Below are 22492 nucleotides of genomic sequence, written 5' to 3' on the forward strand. Positions count from 1 at the left end.
ATATATATATATATATATATATATATATATATATATATATATAATAATGTGTGTTCTCTTTTTTGAATTATGCTCTCTATTTCCCAGTATTCACATTTGCATTTAACACTGGATTTAAGCAATGCTTTATTTTCAAGTAGAAAATTTTCTTAATTATTTTGGCCATATGACTTTCAAAGATAATAACAGAAGCTACATTGAAATGAATTTTAAATGAGTAGCCAGATTACAATTGTAAATTGCAAATTAGTAAAAATGCTTAATCAACTACCCATAATCATTTTTTCTTACTTTCTAAATGTTCACAATAATGGCACATGACAGATCTGAAACAACCCCTGTATCATGTACATGAGGGCAAATCAACACACATCTTCAGATCATAATGTTTGTCCTAATTTTGTTGTTGCGGATAAAATATTATCCTAACTATGCATACATAACACACTGAAATGCATAAAATTACGGACATGGTTCCTTTATAGTCAGCATATGAACTAAACCCTTTCCAACCGAATCAACACAGACATGTGAGTGCATCTGTATTTAGAAGGAGGGGCTTTTGTAAAGTAATGGCTCACTTTAAATAGCTTCATTACAACAGTCCATTGACAGGATTGCAAATTTATGATTTTAATATTTGTCTATGTACTTGTAGTAATTTTAAGTATTGGTTAAATTGTATTTGCTGAGCTGCTTTTTTTCCTTAATACTTTAGTATCATCAATTTTCATGGTTTTCATTGTTGATCTGAACCACGAATCTAAATCCATAATGAAAAATGAGCCACGTAGGATGATGCCCCACCCCCTTCCCGTTTTCTTACAGTGTTTCATTCCTAGAGATTAACACAGCTACTAGTATTTGACAAATCAAAGTCAATACTGTAATCTGGTAATTAAATATTAGCTTTTACATGTCTTTATTTTATTTTTTATTTTATCCTTTTGAAACAAGAATTATAAATCATTTTATTTTGCTTCAATGCACACATTCAATAAGGTATCTGAAAGCTGTAATTTTACATTCACTGCCTTAAATCGATATGTGAGGGAAGTAAGAATAGAGAGAAAATAGAGAAAAAGCATAAGCATTCAAACAATAGTAATAGTGAAAATGAAAGAAAAAAATAATACAAAATAACAGTATATGAAAATTAAATTTAATACTTATTCAAATCGATCCTTCATTCGAGTACAACTGTTTTGGAAACATTTCAATCCTTCTGAAAGTACATTTCATTTTATCCATTCATTTTTAATCCAAAAGAACAACAATCCTGTAAAATACTATAACTATTTCTTGAAACACTATTATTAATGAAACTATGTATATACACTAATTACAGCAGCATTAAAACTTACAATTCACAGATTTTTGGACAAAGCCACTGTATCAACATCGTGTCAATTAAGTCTCATGGTGCTCACAAATGCTTCTCAGGTAAATAATCCCCAATTGCTGAATTAAACAAGTACTGCTTTCTCAAAGCCACTGATAATTAGGTCCGATCTTTCACTGATTGTTGCATGAGCTGCAATTATCCATTCAGTGTGAATTGGCTTGATAATGAGGTTGCAAGGTTTACTAATACTTTGCACTGATCGTCACCAGTAACATCATTTTTTTTGTAATGTCATCTATAACCTGTTTAGCATATAATTCATGGAAGTGTGACTTTAATTCTTCTTTGTACTCTTTATTTACTGTCAAGTCTAGTGGTTGAAGTCGGTCTGTACAAGAGGCAGGCACAAACAAAGGAGTGATTCCACTGTCTTTCAATTTAGTTAGCAACTTTGCATATTGATAGTGCAACCTGATGGACAGTGGTTTAAGTAAGAGATCATTAATATGTGCTTTAGAAACCGATTAGCCTAGTGTTGTTGGCTCCGTTGCCTTCCTTTGAGCACTCAAACAAAATCATAGTGAAAGTGATTAATCCTGACAGGTGTTTCATTTGTGCTCAGAGAGATGGAAGTATTGTTTTAGTGTTGCTGGCTGTGTTAGCTTTGACTGATGTTATTCATTTGGTCAAAAACATGGTGTGCCAGGTCTTTGATTCGTGTTCATTCAGGTGGTAGTATTGCTTTAAACATTAAAGTGACAGCCGTTAGCGTCAGCATAGTTTTATTCTTTATTTTGGGTACTTGTAGAGTTTAAACCAGGAATTTAAGTACCCAAGAAAAGCTTTTTTTTAAAAACAAAGCCACGGAAATTGAGCCCAATTAAAAAAAAAATGATACTACAGTGTCTCAAATATGAGTCAAGTCGGAAAACAACTTTGACCTTACAGCACTTCTCGTGAATTCCACAACACAGCATTTTCCCACATGTTTCTGACCTATATAATTGCGTTTTAAAGTTAAGGCTTTGCTTTCTATGAATTTTATATTTTTCTGAATATTGCCCAATGATTTACTAAAACATAATCTAATAAACCAGTACATTCCAGACACAGCGATGTCTGCCATTATTTCCTCATTGGTGGTTCACTTACAGTTTCAAACTAATTTTATGATAAAATATTGTCAAGACAGTTAAAATATCCAGGTCACTGATCCTGTTCTTAAAACACAAATTGCTATTTACATTTATTATTTATTGTTAAAGTTTTGAAAACAAATTTGTCTGTTTTTATCATCAAAGGATGACATGTGGAAATCGGGCATGGATAGTTGCTAACTTACTCAGAAAAGGGTTAATGGACAGTCAGCTATGAAAACATATGTCTGTGAATGTGAAAGAGTTTGTCAGCATATTTTATATTAACACTAGTTACTGATGGTCTGATGAATACATTTCGCTACAACACAACACTAGAACCTAGCTAAGGTGGGGGGGGCATCTAAAAAACTATAGTCAGTGTACCTAAAAAAAAATCACAGGGCAAAGTCGTTTACTTTCCTAACAGAAGAAGGTGAAATTCACATTTTTTAGGTGACTTAGTCGCCCACTTCGCCTGGTAACATGACCCCTGGTTCTGGAGTTATAGGAAATGAGTACTGCCTTTAACTAAATCCACTGTAATAAACCACACTGCACTTAAAAATTTACATGACATATTAAACCGTTATATAATCTTCATCATATATTATCATGGCTGTATTATATAAGGCAATTTCATTCTGCAATACCCTCACATACAAAGATTGAAAAAATAATTTTTTTTCCATTTATTTTAATGGTAAATTTAATACATTACTTGCTATTTCATGCAGAGGAAATGAGAGCAAAGTGCCTTTCCCAAAGAACACATCATCGTTGCTTACCCAGCTGGCCTGAGTGGGTATCTAACCAGCAGCCCCTGAATCATGAGTTCAACACTCTACCAACTAAGCCACCATAGAAACCTTTCAAGCTGCAGTTATTGTGAAAGTTCCTGAACAGAATGTATAATCTCAATTTACCCAATAAAACATGTATTGTCTCCCTTTATAATACCTGTGCAGTTTCTTGCACAACTGTCCCTGCCTTGCTGGTCAACTGAGATATTTTCTCCTCAACTTCTGGTTCTGGCTTAGTTCGAAGGTAATCAGGTACCACAGCATGATTAAACATCATCACCCTTCTCTCTGTTAATTTCTGCAATAAAAAAATAAAACTATCTTTTTCTTTTTCTTGCATGGATTATATTAGAGAGAAAATCTCCCTATATTTTACCTATATTTTACATTTATTTATAGCATTCTTTAATAGTCATCAAATCAAATTACTGCAAAGCTTTAGTCTAAGCCTTAAATATGCAGTCCCAAGAATGAGACCCTTTGTCTTCCATTGTAAATAGCGCAGGTATTATTTGCATATTGTTGTGCTACATACAACAGCATCAGACTGCCAATGTCCAATCATTGCTAAATATTTAGCATTATTATAAAAGAATTAAAATCTAAGGCAACCGACAATAGTAATAAATGTGATTGTGATGTAACAATTATAACCAGATAATAATAGTCAATGGCTTTAGCAGGGTTCATATGGAACTCTGAATGATAAATTCAAAGACTTTTCCCAAACTTTCAAAGACCAAACATTGATTTCCATGACCTATTTTCGCAAAATTTTTGTATACAGGTTATATGAGAAAACAACAAATGCAAAATACTACAATACTGTTTAATGATGAAATTCAAACTATAATGAATTTCCGAAAATTGCTTTATAATGATCTGGAAGACAGGTTAACATTCATTGTTATTTCAGAAATATGTAACTTATGCATCAGATTTAATACAAAATAAATTGTTCTCTTAACAGACATCAGCACTGCTTTAAATGCATAATTATAGTTGCTGTATTTTCTCTTCAATCAATTTGGAAAGAGAAGCCACCGCTGTCATCTTTTCCTCTGCTTCTTCTGCCTTCTGAACAGAGGCATGTAGGCTGTGTCAATAATTAGTCTTTGAGCTCTGATGCTTTCTCTGCTGAGGTTCTCATCAGATATCTGTTTGTTGATAGGAAATCCTCTCTCCACTCTTGCCTGCCGATGTGACCACAACATTTTCTGGAGAACATTCTAAAGTTCAACATATTCCTTTCTTTTGGAAAGGATGGAATAAAACACTTCAACAAGGCTGTTATCTATTTTATTGAAGCATTTCAAGGGTTGATTGTCCAATTGGATAACTTCATCAACTAATTTTCCATAACGAGTCAATATTAAATCACATTGGGACTCTGCTTTTCTTCCTTCCTCAGACATAATTCTGAGGACCCTATGCAGTTTTGCTTCTCCCTTTTCTTTATCTGACAATGTACAAAACACCTTTCGTTTACACTTTTTATACTTTTTCAGCCATTCCTTGTACTTCTCTTGTTCAAGCCAGATATTGTTGAAAGAGAAAAGACCTGGCATTTTTAAACTTGAAGTGAAACAAAACTGAAGACATAAATCGACTGAACAAATTTTGAATCCTCGAGCGTGTGTTACTTTCGTGCACTTTCTACATAGAGTGAACGCTTGTTCAATGTAACTAAATTTCAACTGGCTGAACAGTCTTGTCAAAATAAATTGTGAATTAGTGTAATGAACATTTTGATTGGCCAAAGCTGATGGACTCGTCCAATCAAACTGAACGATTCATCAAAAGAAAAAAGCCAGGAAAACTGACTACATCTGAATCTAACGACCTTAGGCAATTTTATTTGTGATAATAATAATAATAATAATAATAATGATGACTTTGTCTAGTGCCTAATCGTTAGAAGCTCTAAGCACTTTACAACATTAGATAACACCTCAAAACGTAATGATATGGTTACGAAAAACAAACACAACAAAATGAAAACAAGAAATGTGCTGAAAATAGTTATGGTGCTGACTTCCTTTGATGACGGGTGTAAGTGGCTTGCTTTGATGAAGAGTGCATGTGTTACTGAAGTCACCGCCAAGGCCAACTTCGGATGTCCAAACAAATGCTCATTTGTTATTGTGGTGGCAATGAAACTGAACAGGTCTTCAAAAGAAAGAAACCAGGAAAACTCAACTATAGTCTGACTATACATCCCTGTTTGTTTGTAACCCCTACCGATTTCAATAACGAAAACATTTAATGTGTTAAAAGTGCACAGAACTAAGTCAACTGAATCATTAATTTATAATTTATAACCTGTGACCAGAATGGCACTAATACTGGCATCCCCTGCACATTTCATGCTTAATGGAAGTGTCAGATTTTGAATTGTATCGAACCTTAAAGTTGAATGCATTGAGCATTAAAATGTTATCGCATTTAAGCCAGAAAAGTCTTTGTTAACGGTCACTTTGACCATTCTTCTTTTCTCCCCCCGTGTCAGTGTTAGAACCTGAAAGGCTAGAATTTATGACTGAGTGAGATTTGACCAAGGGCATTACTATGTTGTCCTGAGAATGTAAAAATTTGAGCTACCAACCATAACCGCTTGATAAGAACCCATGTCAAATTATCATTTTCAAAGGTTAATTGATATACCCCATAGTTCACAGATTTATGCTGTCTAAATATGACGGAAGAAATTATTATCTTGGGGAAAATTTAAAAACCACTGCCTAAGACTGGGCAGAATAAATTAAGGTGTACACTATAGAAGCAATGTGAATTTAAAGTGACAACCTTAGTTGGAATTTTTCAGTCTCAATATCCTGAGAGGAGTAGTTTTGACTCTGGGGGAAGCCTAAAGAGAACAGTGCTTTCCTTGTTAAACAAGAAAGGGGCCATGTGACTGTCTTATGAGAGACAGGGTTTAGTACTAGGATGCACAAGTTCTGAAAGAGAACAGCATTAAGGTATGCAATTTTAATTTGCCACGTAATTTTTTAGTTTTTGATTGTTTGTTTTATGCAAATGTGTTTGCTATGACTAGGTTCCATGTTATGTATTGCGTTGATGCTAGAGTTGTTATGAAATTTACCTTTTATTTTTACAGTTATTAGCTCACTGGTAGAATTGATTGCATGTGATCCAACATTTTCATATGGGTAGGATTTCATAGGGTTATATGAAATAATTTTCTTTGTCTGTTAGGATGATACTGATTATCATTGAGTTAACGACAACTACCTATTTATCTTTGATTTTGTAATGTTTAGATAATCCTGTAAGTTAGGGACTGCTGCGAGCTAAAATTTTGTGAATTTTATGCAATAGTACCCGAGCATGTGGTAATGAAGGTAAAAAGATATGGTAATGTTAGCTACCACAAATGTGTTAATTATGGCCTGTTGCTGTAAAGCGAGGGTAATGTTCTACCGTACTAAGTCAGAATTTACGCAGTGTGTGGATAGCTAGTATGCTTCTCAATAACGAAGTGAGGGAATTTTATATCCGTGTAGAAAGTGGTACATACAGAGATTTAGGGGCAATTTAGTCCTTTAACCGATTCGGCCCTGATCCCGTCTGTAGGCGTGATGAGGCTGTACCCTACTTCCGAGCTCTGCAGCATCAAGGGCATTTAAGATACACCAACATGAGTGGTATATAAAAAAAAGCAGACAGATTTAGCTTTAAAATGATAGCAAACAATCTGGAAGTTCTAGTTGCACTACAAAATACAGAGGGAAAAACCTCATTTTTGGACCATTTCCCCCCCCACCCCCAAATGTGCCCAAGGTCGGAATGCGATTTTGTGTCCGGATTTTAGACATTTTGGCCTCAGATCTAAGGCATACTGGTCTTAACTGCACACAGACAGGTGATTCTTTGCAAAAACTAAGATAAGGTGGGCATTTGGAATAAATTGCGGTCTCCATACGAAAATGATGGGTCCATTAAGCACAAAAAAAACAACAACAAAAGAACTCCAACTTCTGCTCATGCGCAAGCAAAATAACCAATGGAAAATGATGTTTCTAATACAACAAGGCATTAGTCTCATGGAAAATCGGTTGAAAGCAGATGTATTACGATGTATTCAGAAATAGCCCCCCAAATGTCTTTCCTACATTTCAGGCAAAAAGGACAAAAACCTCTGGGGCCAAATGAGTTAATGGGAGAATTTTGATAACATCACCAAATCTGAATATTACTTATTTATTTCATCATTTGTGCATCAGTATTGCACATAAGTTACAAAAAGAGCTATTCTTTGACAATTTCTAAGAAATTTCCATAAACTTGATTAAGGAACAGCTTTCTGGAAGAGAGACAGGACAGTATGAAAACGAAAATCCGAGAGAAAAAAAGGATGAGGTCAGAATAAAGGACTAGGAAGTCCAGGAAGCGATAAAGCGTAGAGAATAGGAAGTCAAGGAAATAGAAAGACGTTGATACACTCAAGGTCATGGGAGGAAGGTGATGCAAATCAGTCATGGATATGTGAGCTCTTTTCACCACTCATTATTATGATGGAATAAATACAAATTGGACACTGCTATTAAATTCTGTTGACATAATTTTGATTGAATTGGAATTGAAATTATTAATTTGTTTTGATTAAATTTGTTATTTTTCTTGTCTAAGGGGGCTCGTATTGCTTGTTTTCTTCTCAATATTCTTTCTCAGTTCTCTGCTGAAATTCTATTCTCTTTTCACTTCCACCAGGCTTATTACATTGAGGGAAGTCACCCTCTAGATAACGCCAGCCAAATCCAATTCCCCCCCCTTACTAAGAGGGCGACATTACACATACTAACATGGCACCATATTGCGTACACTATGGGCTACTTTATTTCCATCAGACATAATGACGTAATTTATCCTATTAGGTAACTGCCTGATAATTCTGTAAATTACCATAATGTCAAGAGTTTGGAATTATATCCCTTTTATACACATGAACATAGAAATTAAACCGCTTGATAAATCCATGTGAAAGGCAAATTTGTTGTTGTCCTTCTTTTCCTTTGCTTCATTCAATATTGTAAATATCAGAAGCAGACAACATATGTATGTACATCTATTGTCATGCACACACCCCTTTGCTGAAAAGGGACTTGTCCAGGAACTGGAAATGGACCTTGAGCATGTCTGTCTATTATATTGAAAACTTCCGTTAAGCATTGTTGTTGTTGTTGTTGTTGTTGTAGGGTTTAACGCCATTTTTCAGCACAAGATAGGCTATACATGGCGGCCAGTATAATTGGTGGAGGAAGAACCCTGGAATATCCCGGGAAGAACCACCGACCCATGAGAAGCTACTGGCAGGCTTTCTCACGTACCCACGTTAGCCGAGCCTGAGACTCGAACTCACGCAGACAGAGGTGAGATGGCAGTGATCCATAACGGTGAGCGCTTTAGACCACTCGGCCACTCGGGGCCCCTCCGTTAAGCATAAACGCGCAGATGATGACGGTGTTAAGGCCACTCTACTCAGTCAGGTTAGAAATTATAAATCAATGAATGAATTGACTAAGTTCCTTGCACTTTATATCACATTAAAGGTTTCCATTATTGAAATCAGTAGGGGGGGTACAAACAAACAGGTTGGTTTAGTCGGACTATACATCCACATCTAACAACCTTGGACAACTTTATTTGTGATTATGGAGTGAAATTAAAATTTTGTGGTTTATTTCAATTTTCAAAGACTTTTAAAGACCTCAGGGTAATCTGCTTGATTTTCCCAAACTTTCAAGGCCTTGAAAATGCTACCTCATTTGTCCCAAACTCTCAAAGACCATACTAACCCTGTTTAGAGTTCTTAAATATTTGTGTAGCTAGAATGAATCATGGAAGAGATTGAAGTTTCTTTTCTACATTAATTCATTTAATTAGCTTATATAATTCCATTTTAAATAAATAAATTTGCCAAGACACAAAGAAACAAATGACAATATTCCATTCAATTTTTTTGTACAAACCTTTGCACAGCACAGTACACTACATTCTGTTTTTCCTTAAACAAATTTTAACTCCACAAGAGATTGAGGATCAAAATCTTGGTACTACTTTTCTACCTATGATATACAATAAAATGCAAGTGTTCCAAACACTGCAGAAGGATTTAAAGTATGATGACCTAAAGTGTTTTGAGTGATGTTTATTAAAGTGACATGTCAAAACACATGAGCATGATAATTAGTCTTTTGATCAGAACAAGTTCAAGACAGACAGTCAATTAACAGGTGTCTAAGACCTGGTCTATTCCACTTCACTTAATCACTTTACATACAATTCAGTCTGCATATGGTTCGATTGACACTCACTTTTTAGAAACTGACCCAAATGAAGAGAAGTTTGCCACACCAAAAAAGTGCATTGATGACTTTGATTTTAGATTTTTCATGCAGAGAAATGATTTTTTTGCATTTTTACAGAGATTTTGGCATAATTGAGAAATCAAGAAATATGCATGTTTGCATTAAGTTTAGTAAAATCAATAAATAATTTATTTCCCAAGAATACAAAAGGGTAATTCAAAAGACACAGTATTGTGAATTAATTCCTAAATAATAATCCTAAATGTTTTATCACAAATCAAAAAGAATAGATTTCCAAATAAATTCCAATAATCATGAATGTGCTGATGTACAAACAATCCTGAATGTGCTGATGTATCAATAGTCTAAATTCCACTACTTGTATCAAGACTGCATGCATGTACTTGCTTAATTCCACTATTTGTGTTAAGACTGCATGCATGTACTAGCTTAATTCCACTACTTGTGTTAAGACTGCATGCATGTACTAGCTTAATTCCACTACTTGTGTTAAGACTGCATGAATGTACTAGCTTAATTCCACTATTTGTGTTAAGACTGCATGCATGTACTAGCTTAATCCCACTACTTGTGTTAAGACTGCATGCATGTACTAGCTTAATTCCACTACTTGTGTTAAGACTGCATGCATGTACTAGCTTAATTCCATTACTTGTATCGAGACTGCATACATGTACAAGCTTAATTCCATTACTTGTATTAAGACAGCATGCATGTATTAGCTTAATTCCATTACTTCTGTATTAAGACTGCATGGATGTACTACCTTAATGACATTACTTATATTAGGAATGTCACATAGGATGGGCATAAAAAACAGGCTTTAAGAAAGTAGCAGTTAATTACATGAAATGTGTTTAGAAAATAAAAATGTGCACTTGTATTCTTTTTGCTCAATGAAATAGTGAATAGTAGGAGTGATCACTAAAATTAAAAATGCAGCGAAAATATTTTATTTCCAAAACAACTAATATTTCAATCAGTGATGCTTTACAGTCAGATATGATGGAGGGGAACTGTGTGGGTGGGGGCACATTTAATACCAGTTTGGTACATATTTTGTTGCAACTTGAAATTCATGGCCTAGCTTACTGATTAAAACTGGTTGCTAATGAATTTAAAGTGACTCAGAGTATTTCAGACCTTTATTTTCTTACCTCAAGTTCAGCATCTCTGTCTGGGGAAAGCACAAGTGGTAAAAATACATGGTTCCTGAGGGCTGGCACTTTGTCATTTTTTAATAATCGTCCTAGGGAGTTCAGCTGCCCTGATAATAATGCAAAATTATCAAGTACTGATGGCCTGAAAAAGATATATTCAATAATTCTTAAAATTTTGAACATACAGTTACTAACAGTATACATTCACTATAAATGACAACAATTTCCCAAAAGTTTTAAAACATTGTCTGATAAGCTAGAGACACTGTATATTCAAATTCTTTGACCTACAATCAGGATAAATTCAAGATCTCAGCAAAAGCTGTTTGGATTGGTATCATTTGCATAAACTTGAAAGCCAGCTGGGCTAGGATGTTCTTTCTGTCAAATCTGATCAACTTCTGTTTAGAAATTTTTAGCAGCTGTTTAAAGGTTATTCCACCTTTTTTAATAACAGATTCATGTTGGACAATGGATCAGCATTCACTGAACAAACTTGAAATACCTTGATGTCAAAGTGCTCCCTGTAAAATTATGAGCAAACTGAACCTGAAACACCTTGATGCCAGTGTGCTTCCTGTAAAATTATGTGCAATTTGTTTTGGATCAACAAAAATTGAGAAGAACCTATAAATAACAATTGTGAACCACTCAACCACCCAGGGATTCTCTTGTGAATGATAGAGAACTCCAGTTATTGCACAGAAACCATTGTTCTTCTCTCATATATGTGAAGCTGACATTTTTAGCCTGAAACCTGCAAGTTCTGGTAACCATAGGTAGGAAGAACTTGAGTTAATGTGCAGAAACTGTCTTCTTTCTTTCACAGCAACCTTGATCTTTAGATTCTGAGCCGAAAGTCAATTGGTTTCTTCCTTAACCCAAGTGAAAGCAGAGCTGCCAACCCTCCAGACTCGCAATTAGTGAAAAGTGAGATAAAAATTAGTGAATTTTAAGCACAATTAGTGAAAATTATACCATGACACTAGCTGCATCCACTCTGATGGTCAGTGCTGCATTAAATGAAAATCCTAAAATAAAAATAAAACATTATTTATACTGATTACATGTACAAATTTATCTGCAGCCAAATTTACTGAGTGATATACACAAACTTCATGCTAGTTGTCATATGATGCTGTGGCAGTCTTGAACTTCCTTAACTGGGCTATGGTAAATTTGTTTTCAAAACAGTTCAGGCTTCTTGCCTGCTGGTTATCTTGGTGACTAAAATTGATACAAATTTTCACCACCTAAGGCGACACTAAAGTTTGTCTTGTTTTTCCTCACAATAAGAAATACTCTTTCACTGTCACTGTTGTTGATTTCCAACTGAAAAAGGCTGGTTCTATTGAACAAAAAAACTCACAAAAAATGTTTAAGCACTGGTAGCTTGCAGGACTAGAGTAGGTAGCTTAAAGTATTCCAGAGCTGAAATCTACTGTGGACACTCTTAATTTTCCCAATATCTATATGCTTTATGTTAGCAGTGTGCTTTTTAACATCATTCTGCCACATGCCCACAGGGACTCATATGATTGCCTACAATTTACTTATCTTACATGTATGACAGGTAAATTGTAAGCAATGGTACAAGCCCCTGTGCACATTCCCAATTCTAAAATTCGCTGCAAACTACTATGCAAAATGCATAATGTACATTGATGTTTCATGACTGACTGCAAGGCCAATTTTCGGTGTACTCCAATCTATGATTCACTTTTTGTGGAATACAAATCTTTTTCCTTGGAGGTGAAAACATTTTAAGTGTATTATAGCTTGATTGCAAAATGGTATTAATCCAGAAGGTAAAACATCGAACGATTAACGATCAGTGGTGTTGGCGGATGTGCGGAAAAATATCAAGTCAAGCAAATTACGATGTATATGCTGTCTTTCAATATCACAGAAATTCCTACACTTGAAAAAGCTGTCTTCAGTGTTTGTTTAAAAAAATTTACAGTTGCAATGAGTAGGAACATGTGCCATTTATAAATAAAAATCAACTGGGCCCCAATTTTCTTCAGGAGTATTTGTAAAACTTCTTTTCTAAATACAGATCATATACTTAATAATGCTTGCTACAGGGCAAACTACTGCAACTGTATATAGTTCTACCAAATCAAAACTAGCAATACAGGGCTGTTACTGGCATCAGTGATCACTGCTGCAGTCATGACTAGCACTTAATGAGATAAAAAGTTATTTAATTCCTGATTTAAGCCAACTGAGAATTCAGGAATTCATTTTTTTTTGCATGTGGCATGAAATTCATGCCAGAATTGTGAGAGTTGGCAGGTCTGTGAAAGCCATGCTCGAGGTTTTGATAACTAAGATCGTGAATGACTACGGCTATTTTGTGGAAACCAAATGATAACAGATGGATGGATGACCTCAAAATAATATGCTCCATCATTTTGTCGGCAATATAAAAAATACAATTTCTTTTAAAGAAACTTTAAATTGCCAAGTTCATATTTAAACAAAGTCATAGCAGATATAGAAACTGTATATGTAGTAAAGCAAGCGAATCTATCCTCAAGGTACATGATGCATGTGAAGCAAATTTTTTTTCAACGGCATTTACAAGAATTACACAAATTTTCAATGAATTACATCATAACCATAGCTGCCAACCTTCCAGGCTCACAATTAGTGAAAATAGGGATAAAAAGTCGTGAATTTGGACATGAATTTGTGAAAAATACCATGAAAATAACTCCATCCACTCTGACCACACCATCCACACCGACCGTCAATACTACACTATATCAAGTTCGAAAAATAAAAATAAAACACTACATATATGCAGAAATATTTATTTATCAAGACATGATACTGTGGCAGACTTGAACTTCCTCAACTGCTTGATCGTAAATTTGTTTTCTAACAGTTCCATTTCTTGCCTGCTGGTTGATCTTGGGAACTAAAGTTGCTGAAAAATTTTCTGCAGCTAGGGAGGCCCTAAAGTCTGTCTTATTTTTCCTCACTAAAGAAAATACTCTTTCGCTGTCACTGTTGCTGTGAGGAATGCACAGGAGGTGCAGCATTTTTGGTTCTTCCACAGGAAAATTTGGAAGCGATTTCCGAGTCTAGGAACATTTGATGATTTGTCAGAACAGCTGATAAAGGTTAAAAGGTAGATTGTGTTCGACAAGAAAACTCACAAATAATGCTTCAGCGTTGGTAGCCTGCAGGTCTTCTGCCAATGGTTTAAAATATTCCAGAGCTGAAATCTGTGAATTCTTAATTTTCCCAACTTCCACGTGTTTTTGCGACTGACATTCTTCCTCACATCTAGCTACCTCACATCGTCTCTGCGATGGCACACTGAGTGCAAAAAGCATGAATGAATATCAATGTTTAATGGCAGAATGCACGGCCAGTTTTTGATATATTCCAAATTAAACATCACTTTTTCAGTAATACATTTCTTTTTCCTTGGTGGTGAAGACATTTTCAAGATCTTACATGTGATGCTGAAAAGTAACTCAAATCAGTGTTTTGATGCATGCGCAGAGCAAATTTCCTGTTAGGCCCCAGTTTCTTTCAAAGGCATTTGTAAAACTACTCTTATATATATAGATTAAAATAGGCTAAAATGCTTGCTACCGGGCGAACTGTACTAATCGGCTGTAGATCTACTAATATCGTGACCAGCAGTACCGGACCGTTTTGGCAACTGCGAATATCACGACTAGCGCTTAACGGGAAATTGGTTATTTTATTAAAGATTTAAAATAATTTTGGATTGGAAAATTCATGAATTTTTGGCTTACGGCGTGAATCCGTGAATCGCTGAAAAAGTCGTGAAATTCACACCAAATGCGTGAGGGTTGGCAGCTATGCATAACCCTTGAATGACAGATGACATAATTTTTTTTCTGTTTTTTTTTTGCTATTTTGTGACTGAAGGGAGAAATCTCCTTTAGTAACTAGAATCACATTTTGTCTCTTGAGTTTTCACTGCATAATATAAATGCACTGAATGACTCCTACAAACTACTGATTCCTTTATTAGATATGCAATATGGACTTGTAACTTTAATAAGCTTACATTTATGTCAGTGCAGAATTTGAACAATAAGCTACCAAGTGATTGAATATTAAAATTATGTAAGAAAATGAAGCATCTTTGCTAAGGAAACCAGACAGTTTTTCACAGAACATTAATGAATCTTAATTAATTTCAGTTTTCATGCTAGTTAAGAAATAACCAAGGCACAACAGTGAGTGAATAATTGAATACTCAATGGCCCAGATTTGTATGCATGTGTGTGATTTGGATTTTTAACATAGCTTTAACAATTTTTTAGTCATATCGCTATGATGTCTGCAGTGTGGCAGTTTATAGTGATGTTTAGCACTGGGGCATCATGCCACATTCATGTAGGATGATGTCCCACCCAGTCACATTATCCTGACACCAGGCCATCCAGTCCTAACACTAGCCTCTTAATGCTGAGCGCTAAGTGAGGCAGCTGTTAGTACCATTTGTATAAGTCTTTGATATGACTTGGCCGGGGATCGAACCCACAACCTTCTGCATCTGAGATGGCTGCTCTAACCACTAGGCCACCGGAGCGGTAACCCAGATTTTTACAAATAATTGTTGGGCCAAGAAACTGATATAAGCAGTCCCCCAAAAATGTGTCCATTCTGTGTTAATCCTCTAAACATGTTTGTTTCTTGGGTTAATTGCTCAAACTTTAATTGTTATTCATTTGTGGCCTACTTTTTAGAATCAAAATTATTTCACATCTAATACTATTATTAGTAGTATTTTTTATAGTGATGAGGTAGATAGATAAATAGATGGATAAACTTAAATACTTTCATGTTCTTACCAGTTCAATGTCTCATATTCATGTTCAAGCTTAAACAGGAACAACTGAATGGCATTCTTTAGTTCCTGTACTCTCTGAATCAATCCCTCTAAGGACTGCTCCAGCTGCTTTTCTTCTTTCTATAATAAAAATGATACAATATCAGAGACATATGGTTTTGCATTTACAATAATTATCACACAGAAGTACGTCATAAACTGATATACATTGCACACTAATGTAGCATACATATATCTTGGTAAATAATGTACACTACTCCCACTGTGTAATGTTGTTCAAGGTAGTCAAAAACGTGGAACACTACACGGGGTGGTCATCTAATACTGAGGTTGTTTTCAGTACATTATAGACTATACAAGGGGGCCAGTATATTAGGTGGAGGAAAAACTCAGAAAATCCTGGGAAGGACTACTGATCCTTAGAAAGCTACAGGCAAGCTTTCTCACATACCCATTTTGGATGAGCCCAAGACTCGAACCCAAGTGGACAGAGTTGACATATCAGTGATTTGAAAAGGCAAGTGCCTTAAAGCACTTGGCTAACTGGGGCTCCACTTAAAGAGGTATATTATACATAATATTAATATTAAATATTGAAGTTTGGTACATAACTATACCTGTGGTGACATATACAGGATTCAGTTTAGTCTGTGTCTTTGCACAGTGACCCCATATTTTTCATTTTTGGCACATGAAAAATTCCCCCATGGCCCTCATAAAGTACAATTAGAATACAGGTACAGTGTTGATTTTAGAAAGAGCAAACTGAGCACATCCCAAGCTTACTGAATAGAGTATGCTCACTGTCAAAGAAAAGAAGAATATGACTATTTTGATGACTGACAGAAATGTCTTCGTAATTTTCATTAGCACCAGCACCAATCTAGAACACATGGCACATCATGACATGGAGAGAAAATATACAGAGATGATAAAGTCCTTAGCATTAATTTCCATAAAAGCATATGTGGACTGAGTTGTCTAAATTAATTCTAGAGAGAAATGGTTACTTCAGCATTAGCAGTTCCAGTAAGGACTTTGACAGATAAGCCTGATAATGAGTACAGGCACTTGGATCATAGATTTATCAATTCTGCAATGCCAATTTACTTTTCCTGCATTATGTACTTTAAATCAGTCATTTTTCATTCAGACTATTGCACAATTTGCTACAATTTCCACTAGAATAACAGTGTCATGTACAATGGCAATGGTTTTCTTTTCGTGGATGTAAAAGGAGATAACTTCCCTGACTAATTATTTCCGTTCAGGATGTTAACTTGAATTATGTCCTGTCACATATTGTGACTGTCCATTCAAGGTCAAAAGATAGAAAAGCTAATTACTGAAGTGTCTCACTATAAGAAAAACAAAAACTACTCTAAGTTTCAGAGAGTAGTCATCCTGACATGGGCTTTACAAGACCACTGTAAAACAAAGCTGACCAGTGTATGAAATATCTGGTCCTTCATGATGAGTTGTCATCCAAAATATGGTCTTTTCCCCTTTGCTATGACCTTGAGATAGTGGGTTATGATTTATGATACATCATTTGGTCATAATTAACCATTTTTATATAAGGGCCAAAAGTCATCAAGACATTTAGTTTACTCAGGTCATTATAAGTGTCTAATTTCATCACCACATAATTTCCCAAAATGAATCTTGCAAAATCTTGGGAATTGATTCTAACGTGTTACTGGCTATAAATATTTAGTTTTCAAACAAAAATAACAGGTTAGAAGGATCTTCTTCAGTAGCAAAGACAAGGATAAATTTACCTCCTCTAATGAGCCAGATAGCAATGTTTCACTGGATGAATGCCTGGGATGTTGTTATGTTGAAACATCAAGATATATCTAGACTGTGGGATCTGCCATTGTAAATCATGCATGAAGGTAGCTCAAGTTTTGACTGGACAAACAAAATCTAAAGTTTAAAAAAATATTTTGTTGGAGCTCAGCCAAGACTAGATCTCTTACTATTTAAAATGAGAAATTCATTAAAAAAATCTCAATTATTTAACTTGACAACCAAGGAACTAAAAGAAGCAGGATACAGGGGATGATATAAGCTGGATCTGCGATACCATGTGCTGAATTCAAGCTGACAACTATATATCCTAACTTGTTCTATGGCTTCCAAGAAATCACTGTACAAAATGAATACTGCATAAAGCATAAAACACAAATCTACATCATCTACATGAAGATATATGAATACTGCAACAGATAAAATTTCAATGGGGATAAACATGCATGTGCTCAAATGGGTATGCATTCAGGAAAATCAAAAACACACAAAAATTATTAACAGATTTGGCCCAAGTTTATAGCAGATATAATCTTTTGCACAAAATACACAAAATTCTGCTCTACATTAGCAACAGACATTATGATTCTGAATGTACTGTAGACCATTTCAATCTACTGCCCTTGGAAACTCTTCAATGTGAAAAGAATAAGCTTCATTGTAATGGTGGCCAGTGTTAAATTAGCCAATCAGGCCATTTTATATACCATAAATACTCGCTTATAAGATGAGTCCATTTGCAAACTCCAGAGAACCAGATCTGCCATCACATAAAATTTCAATGGGGATAAACATGCATGTGCTCAAATGGGTATGCATTCAGGAAAATCAAAAACACACAAAAATTATTAACAGATTTGGCCCAAGTTTATAGCAGATATAATCTTTTGCACAAAATACACAAAATTCTGCTCTACATTAGCAACAGACATTATGATTCTGAATGTAATGTAGACCATTTCAATCTACTGCCCTTGGAAACTCTTCAATGTGAAAAGAATAAGCTTCATTGTAATGGTGGCCAGTGTTAAATTAGCCAATCAGGCCATTTTATATACCATAAATACTCGCTTATAAGATGAGTCCATTTGCAAACTCCAGAGAACCAGATCTGCCATCACATAATGCTCTGGCAGATCTATGTATGTACAGTTAGGAGTAAGACATAAACCTGGGTCTGCTGGCACATTATGCTATGTCAGATCTGGATTATTGTTATTTGCAGTTTGACTCGACTTATAAGCAAATATATATGGTAACTGAAAGATTTTAAAGTATTGTAAAGCGTTCCCTCAATGAGGCTAATCAGCAGAACGCATACCCATTTGAGCACATGCATGTTTACCCCCAGAACGTGATTTACCGGGCTACTTTTACTTTACACACAGCAACTTAAAAAAAACTAAACCCGTTGGGGGAGGTCCTCCCCTGCCTACTTTGGCAACTCCCCCTCCAACTTTAATGGAAGGCCATGCTAATGGAGACAGAAGATTGAGGCTGGTATTAATGCACTACCTGTACTTAGGGAATGCTGTGCTATTATTAATGACTCACTGCAAAGAAGAAATGAAGTATAGTAGAACCTGTCTTGAAAGACCACCCCTTCTAACAGAAAATTATGGTCTTTAAAGACAGGTGGTCTCTCATAGCATGTCATAATACTATATAATCAACAAACCTGTGCATTCAGAATAAGGTCTCTCAAAACAGGTGGTCTCACATAAGAGTGATCTTTCAAAACAGGTTTTACTGTATAAAAGCCCTGGGAAGGCAAATTTAAGTTAGCCCACTGCTGTGTTTCCATTAGTGGTTACCAAAACAGTCATTATTTTACCCAGATGGCTTCCAAATTTTATGAATAGATCAATTTTGGCTAATGAATTAATTTTACATGTAGTTGACATGTCAGTTCTTAATGACATAATGCTGTACTATTGTTTCTGATACAGACTATTGCCATAATCCAGTGTGTGGAAGCAGAAATAATGTGCATGAACCTCAAGCTGTTATGTGAGTAAATATTGCATAAGAACTAGCAACAGTTCTACAATATGCCAACAGTAAAGAATTGTAAACTTTTTCAGTGTTGTTTATAAATTAATGAAAAATAGTTTGTGACACTTGATTAAATAATTTTACCTATTACAATAAAAGTCATACAGGTCATTTAGGCGTTAAGTACCAACTATTTCAGTAATGGGTGTAATTTGTTATAATTTGATTTTACATACCTTTAAATGGCAATTATTCTGATCCTCATATGTCCATATTCCTTTTGGGAGGCCATTACTTACATACTCCAATAAATATACATGGCAAAATCATTGTTAAAGTATGTGGACATTTTCGGATGAAATCAACCGAAAGGTGTGATCCAGTACAAACTAGACTAAATGTAGTGTGTGATGCCACAATGAAGCAGAGTAAACTGAAAACAGTTCTTACTACCCTGCTATTTGTTATGATAGATTTGATGTCCACTTTTCTTGACCCACTTTAGTACCTGACCAAATCCAAATACTGACCAATAATTTTTGTCTGTAAGTTTCTTGAGTACATTTATGGTGCAGAGCACTCAACAATTATAAATGTGTGTGTGTGTGTGTGTGTGTGATTAGGATTTTTAACGATGTCTGCAGTGTGGCAGTTTATAGTGATGTCCAGCACTGGGGCATCATGCCGCAGGCATGTAGCATGATGTCCCACCCAGTCACATTATCCTGACACCAGGCCAACCAGTCCTAACACTAGCCTCGTGATGTTGAGCGCCTAGCGAGGTAGCTGTTAGTACCATTTTTGTTAAGTCTTTGGTATGACTCGGCCGACGTAGGAACAAATGCATGGTACAATGATAAAAGTGTGAACATGATAAATATCTAAATAAGACGAAAACAGTGAATAATTTATTAATATTATCTACAAAGACTAAGGAATAATCTTATCATTTAAATCTTGACAATTATCTATGATTAATGACAATATGCAGGACTGCAACTCCTCTCCCTTACATTTATAACAGTTATACATGACATTAATGAGTCTGTATTGTAGGTTACAGCATAGAAATTGAAATGTTTATATTTTGTTAAAAGTGACCCCACCCCCAAAGAGCGTTGATTTTAATTTCATTGACGATTTTGGCAATCCAGATAGTAACCAACCTGCATTGCTTCAGATTTTCCACGGAAAAGTACAAAACCGGAAGTAAATTAAATTTGGCATTCTAACGCGTGCGCAGTGATAGTCCTCTCGGTATTTCGAAGTAAATCCGCCATTTTTCCGAATAAAATTTCCTGTTCAGTTTTCGACAGGTTTTTGGAGTTTAAGGTAAAAATTTTGAATCAGGTAAGTGGTAAAAACGTCGAATAACAACTTAAATAAGTTTATTATCCACGTGCGGACGTTCTTTCGCACCTGCTGGTTGGTTTCTGTCATCTTTAATCCCATTGGTGGGCGGTCAGCAAGTTGATTGGGTGTACATTTCTGTCCAATTTATTGGTCCGAATCGCAAACTCCTATCCACTGATATTCACGAAATATGTCAATGGTAAATTCTATAGTAAACACTACAGCAAATGTAGTATCAACATCTTGAAAACAGGAGTCATTCGTTTACTGGTTTTAAAAATAAAAGATACCATCATGGGATGTGCCTTCAGTATTTGCTTTGCTGCTCGCAGTTTTTTGTTTCATGGCCGGACGTGGTCGTAGTGGCGTGAAACATGTCGATTGTGGTTGCCGAACGTACGTAGTAGAGTGACAGAACAAGATCTTGTTCACTCTTTATAAATTAGCGTAACGGTTCTTAAACACAGGGGATCGTTACAAAGAAAATTTGGAATATCCGTCCATGAATCAAGGGATGGGGTTTCGAACCTGTAACAATACAACACGAATCAAGGAATGGGGGTTCTAACCTGTAACAGTATAACATTGTTGTGTTATATTGTTACAGGTTAGAAACCCCATCCCTTGATTCATAGACGGATACACCAAAATTTTCTTTGTAACGATCCCCTGTGGTCTGAAATAGGTACATAAATGAGTACAATGCATGAGCAAGTGTCTGCTTGATGTCTGTTTAAAGTTTATGAATTGGTGTAGCCTTAACAACTAGACATAGAGAGAACATTATTATTTTATCATAACCTTAAATTCCAAGACTGTTACATGTCAGAGGTACAAAGGTTAAAGGTCAGTATTAAGGTATTTATGATTCATGGGGAATGGCATCACAGCGTAACCACATTGGCTGGGAAAAGTTCCTGGTCTTAGCACCAGGACGACTAATAATCATTGTTGGGAACATGAAGTTTAATTTGAAAGGAAATTACAAACAAAATGTGAATTCTAAGATCCACTTTCCTCCCGTGATCCTATGGATCAAATTTGACTTGTTGCCCCAGAAATAAGGAAAATTGGATTAATTGTCAAGTCTGAAAACTGAACAGTGTCATATATTCTCATAAAACATAGAAAGAAATGCATCATTTTTGGAACTTGTAATTCTTCAACCAAAACTTAATTTGTTTGTAAATATTTTATATATAATAGCATCACTGGATTTGCCATGGGGTGAAAATCACTAAATCTCAGTGCCGTTCCACTGGTATATGCCAGTTTTTACCAGTAAAATTTATCTCTCTAACAGAGAAAGACGAGGCTGTCATTATTCTTGTACCAACAAATTTTACAATGTTTTTTATGTCTTGAAGTTAACTGTCTCCAGACCAAAGTCTATAAGAAGCCTATTTATTCCATTCATCCAGTTGTAGTCCCTGCCAACTTTGATCAGTGATTGTCGGCAACAACACAGCACCGGAAGGAGATGTATCTTACATACTCCTCTTTCTGTTTCATAAACATTATTTCAAGCAGTCACTTTTTGCTTCATTCTATTTTTGCTGAAGAATCTGTAATCATTGCACAACAAATGATATGTTTATTTTTTTTTAAAGTAATGGGCGTTACAGAGTTTATTGTTTTGTACAGTATACCGTTGATGCTTTTATTTATTCTTGTTCAAATTAATTAATAACC

The 22492-nt window shown here is 35.2% G+C and overlaps 2 protein-coding genes across 5 annotated transcripts in view; one reads left to right on the top strand and one right to left on the bottom strand.

Annotated features, from left to right (window-relative positions):
* LOC149806722 (mediator of RNA polymerase II transcription subunit 8-like) overlaps window positions 1-20902 on the bottom strand; it is a 33703-nt gene extending 12801 nt beyond the window's left edge. The window contains exons 1-4 of one of the 2 annotated variants that reach the window (XM_089956929.1): window positions 20867-20902; window positions 15642-15760; window positions 10792-10936; window positions 3442-3582 (exon numbers count right to left, since the gene is read on the bottom strand). In XM_089956929.1, coding sequence (XP_089813055.1) covers window positions 3442-3582; window positions 10792-10936; window positions 15642-15760; window positions 20867-20899 — 438 coding nt within the window. In that variant the 5' untranslated portion in view covers window positions 20900-20902. Of the gene's footprint in view, window positions 1-3441; window positions 3583-10791; window positions 10937-15641; window positions 15761-20613; window positions 20752-20866 lie in introns of those variants that run through there. The other variant, XM_089956930.1, reaches the window with a different exon arrangement.
* LOC149806723 (nuclear transcription factor Y subunit gamma-like) overlaps window positions 20692-22492 on the top strand; it is a 34783-nt gene continuing 32982 nt past the window's right edge. Inside the window, exon 1 of one of the 3 annotated variants that reach the window (XM_089956926.1) lies at window positions 20692-20779. The gene's annotated coding sequence lies outside the window, so the exon portion shown is untranslated. Of the gene's footprint in view, window positions 20798-21034; window positions 21197-22492 lie in introns of those variants that run through there. The other 2 variants (XM_089956927.1, XM_089956928.1) reach the window with 2 other exon arrangements.

Source organism: Sinohyriopsis cumingii, chromosome 1 (assembly GCF_028554795.1).
Source record: "Sinohyriopsis cumingii isolate HCF-2022 chromosome 1, ASM2855479v2, whole genome shotgun sequence".
Taxonomy (NCBI): Eukaryota; Metazoa; Mollusca; class Bivalvia; order Unionida; family Unionidae; genus Sinohyriopsis; species Sinohyriopsis cumingii.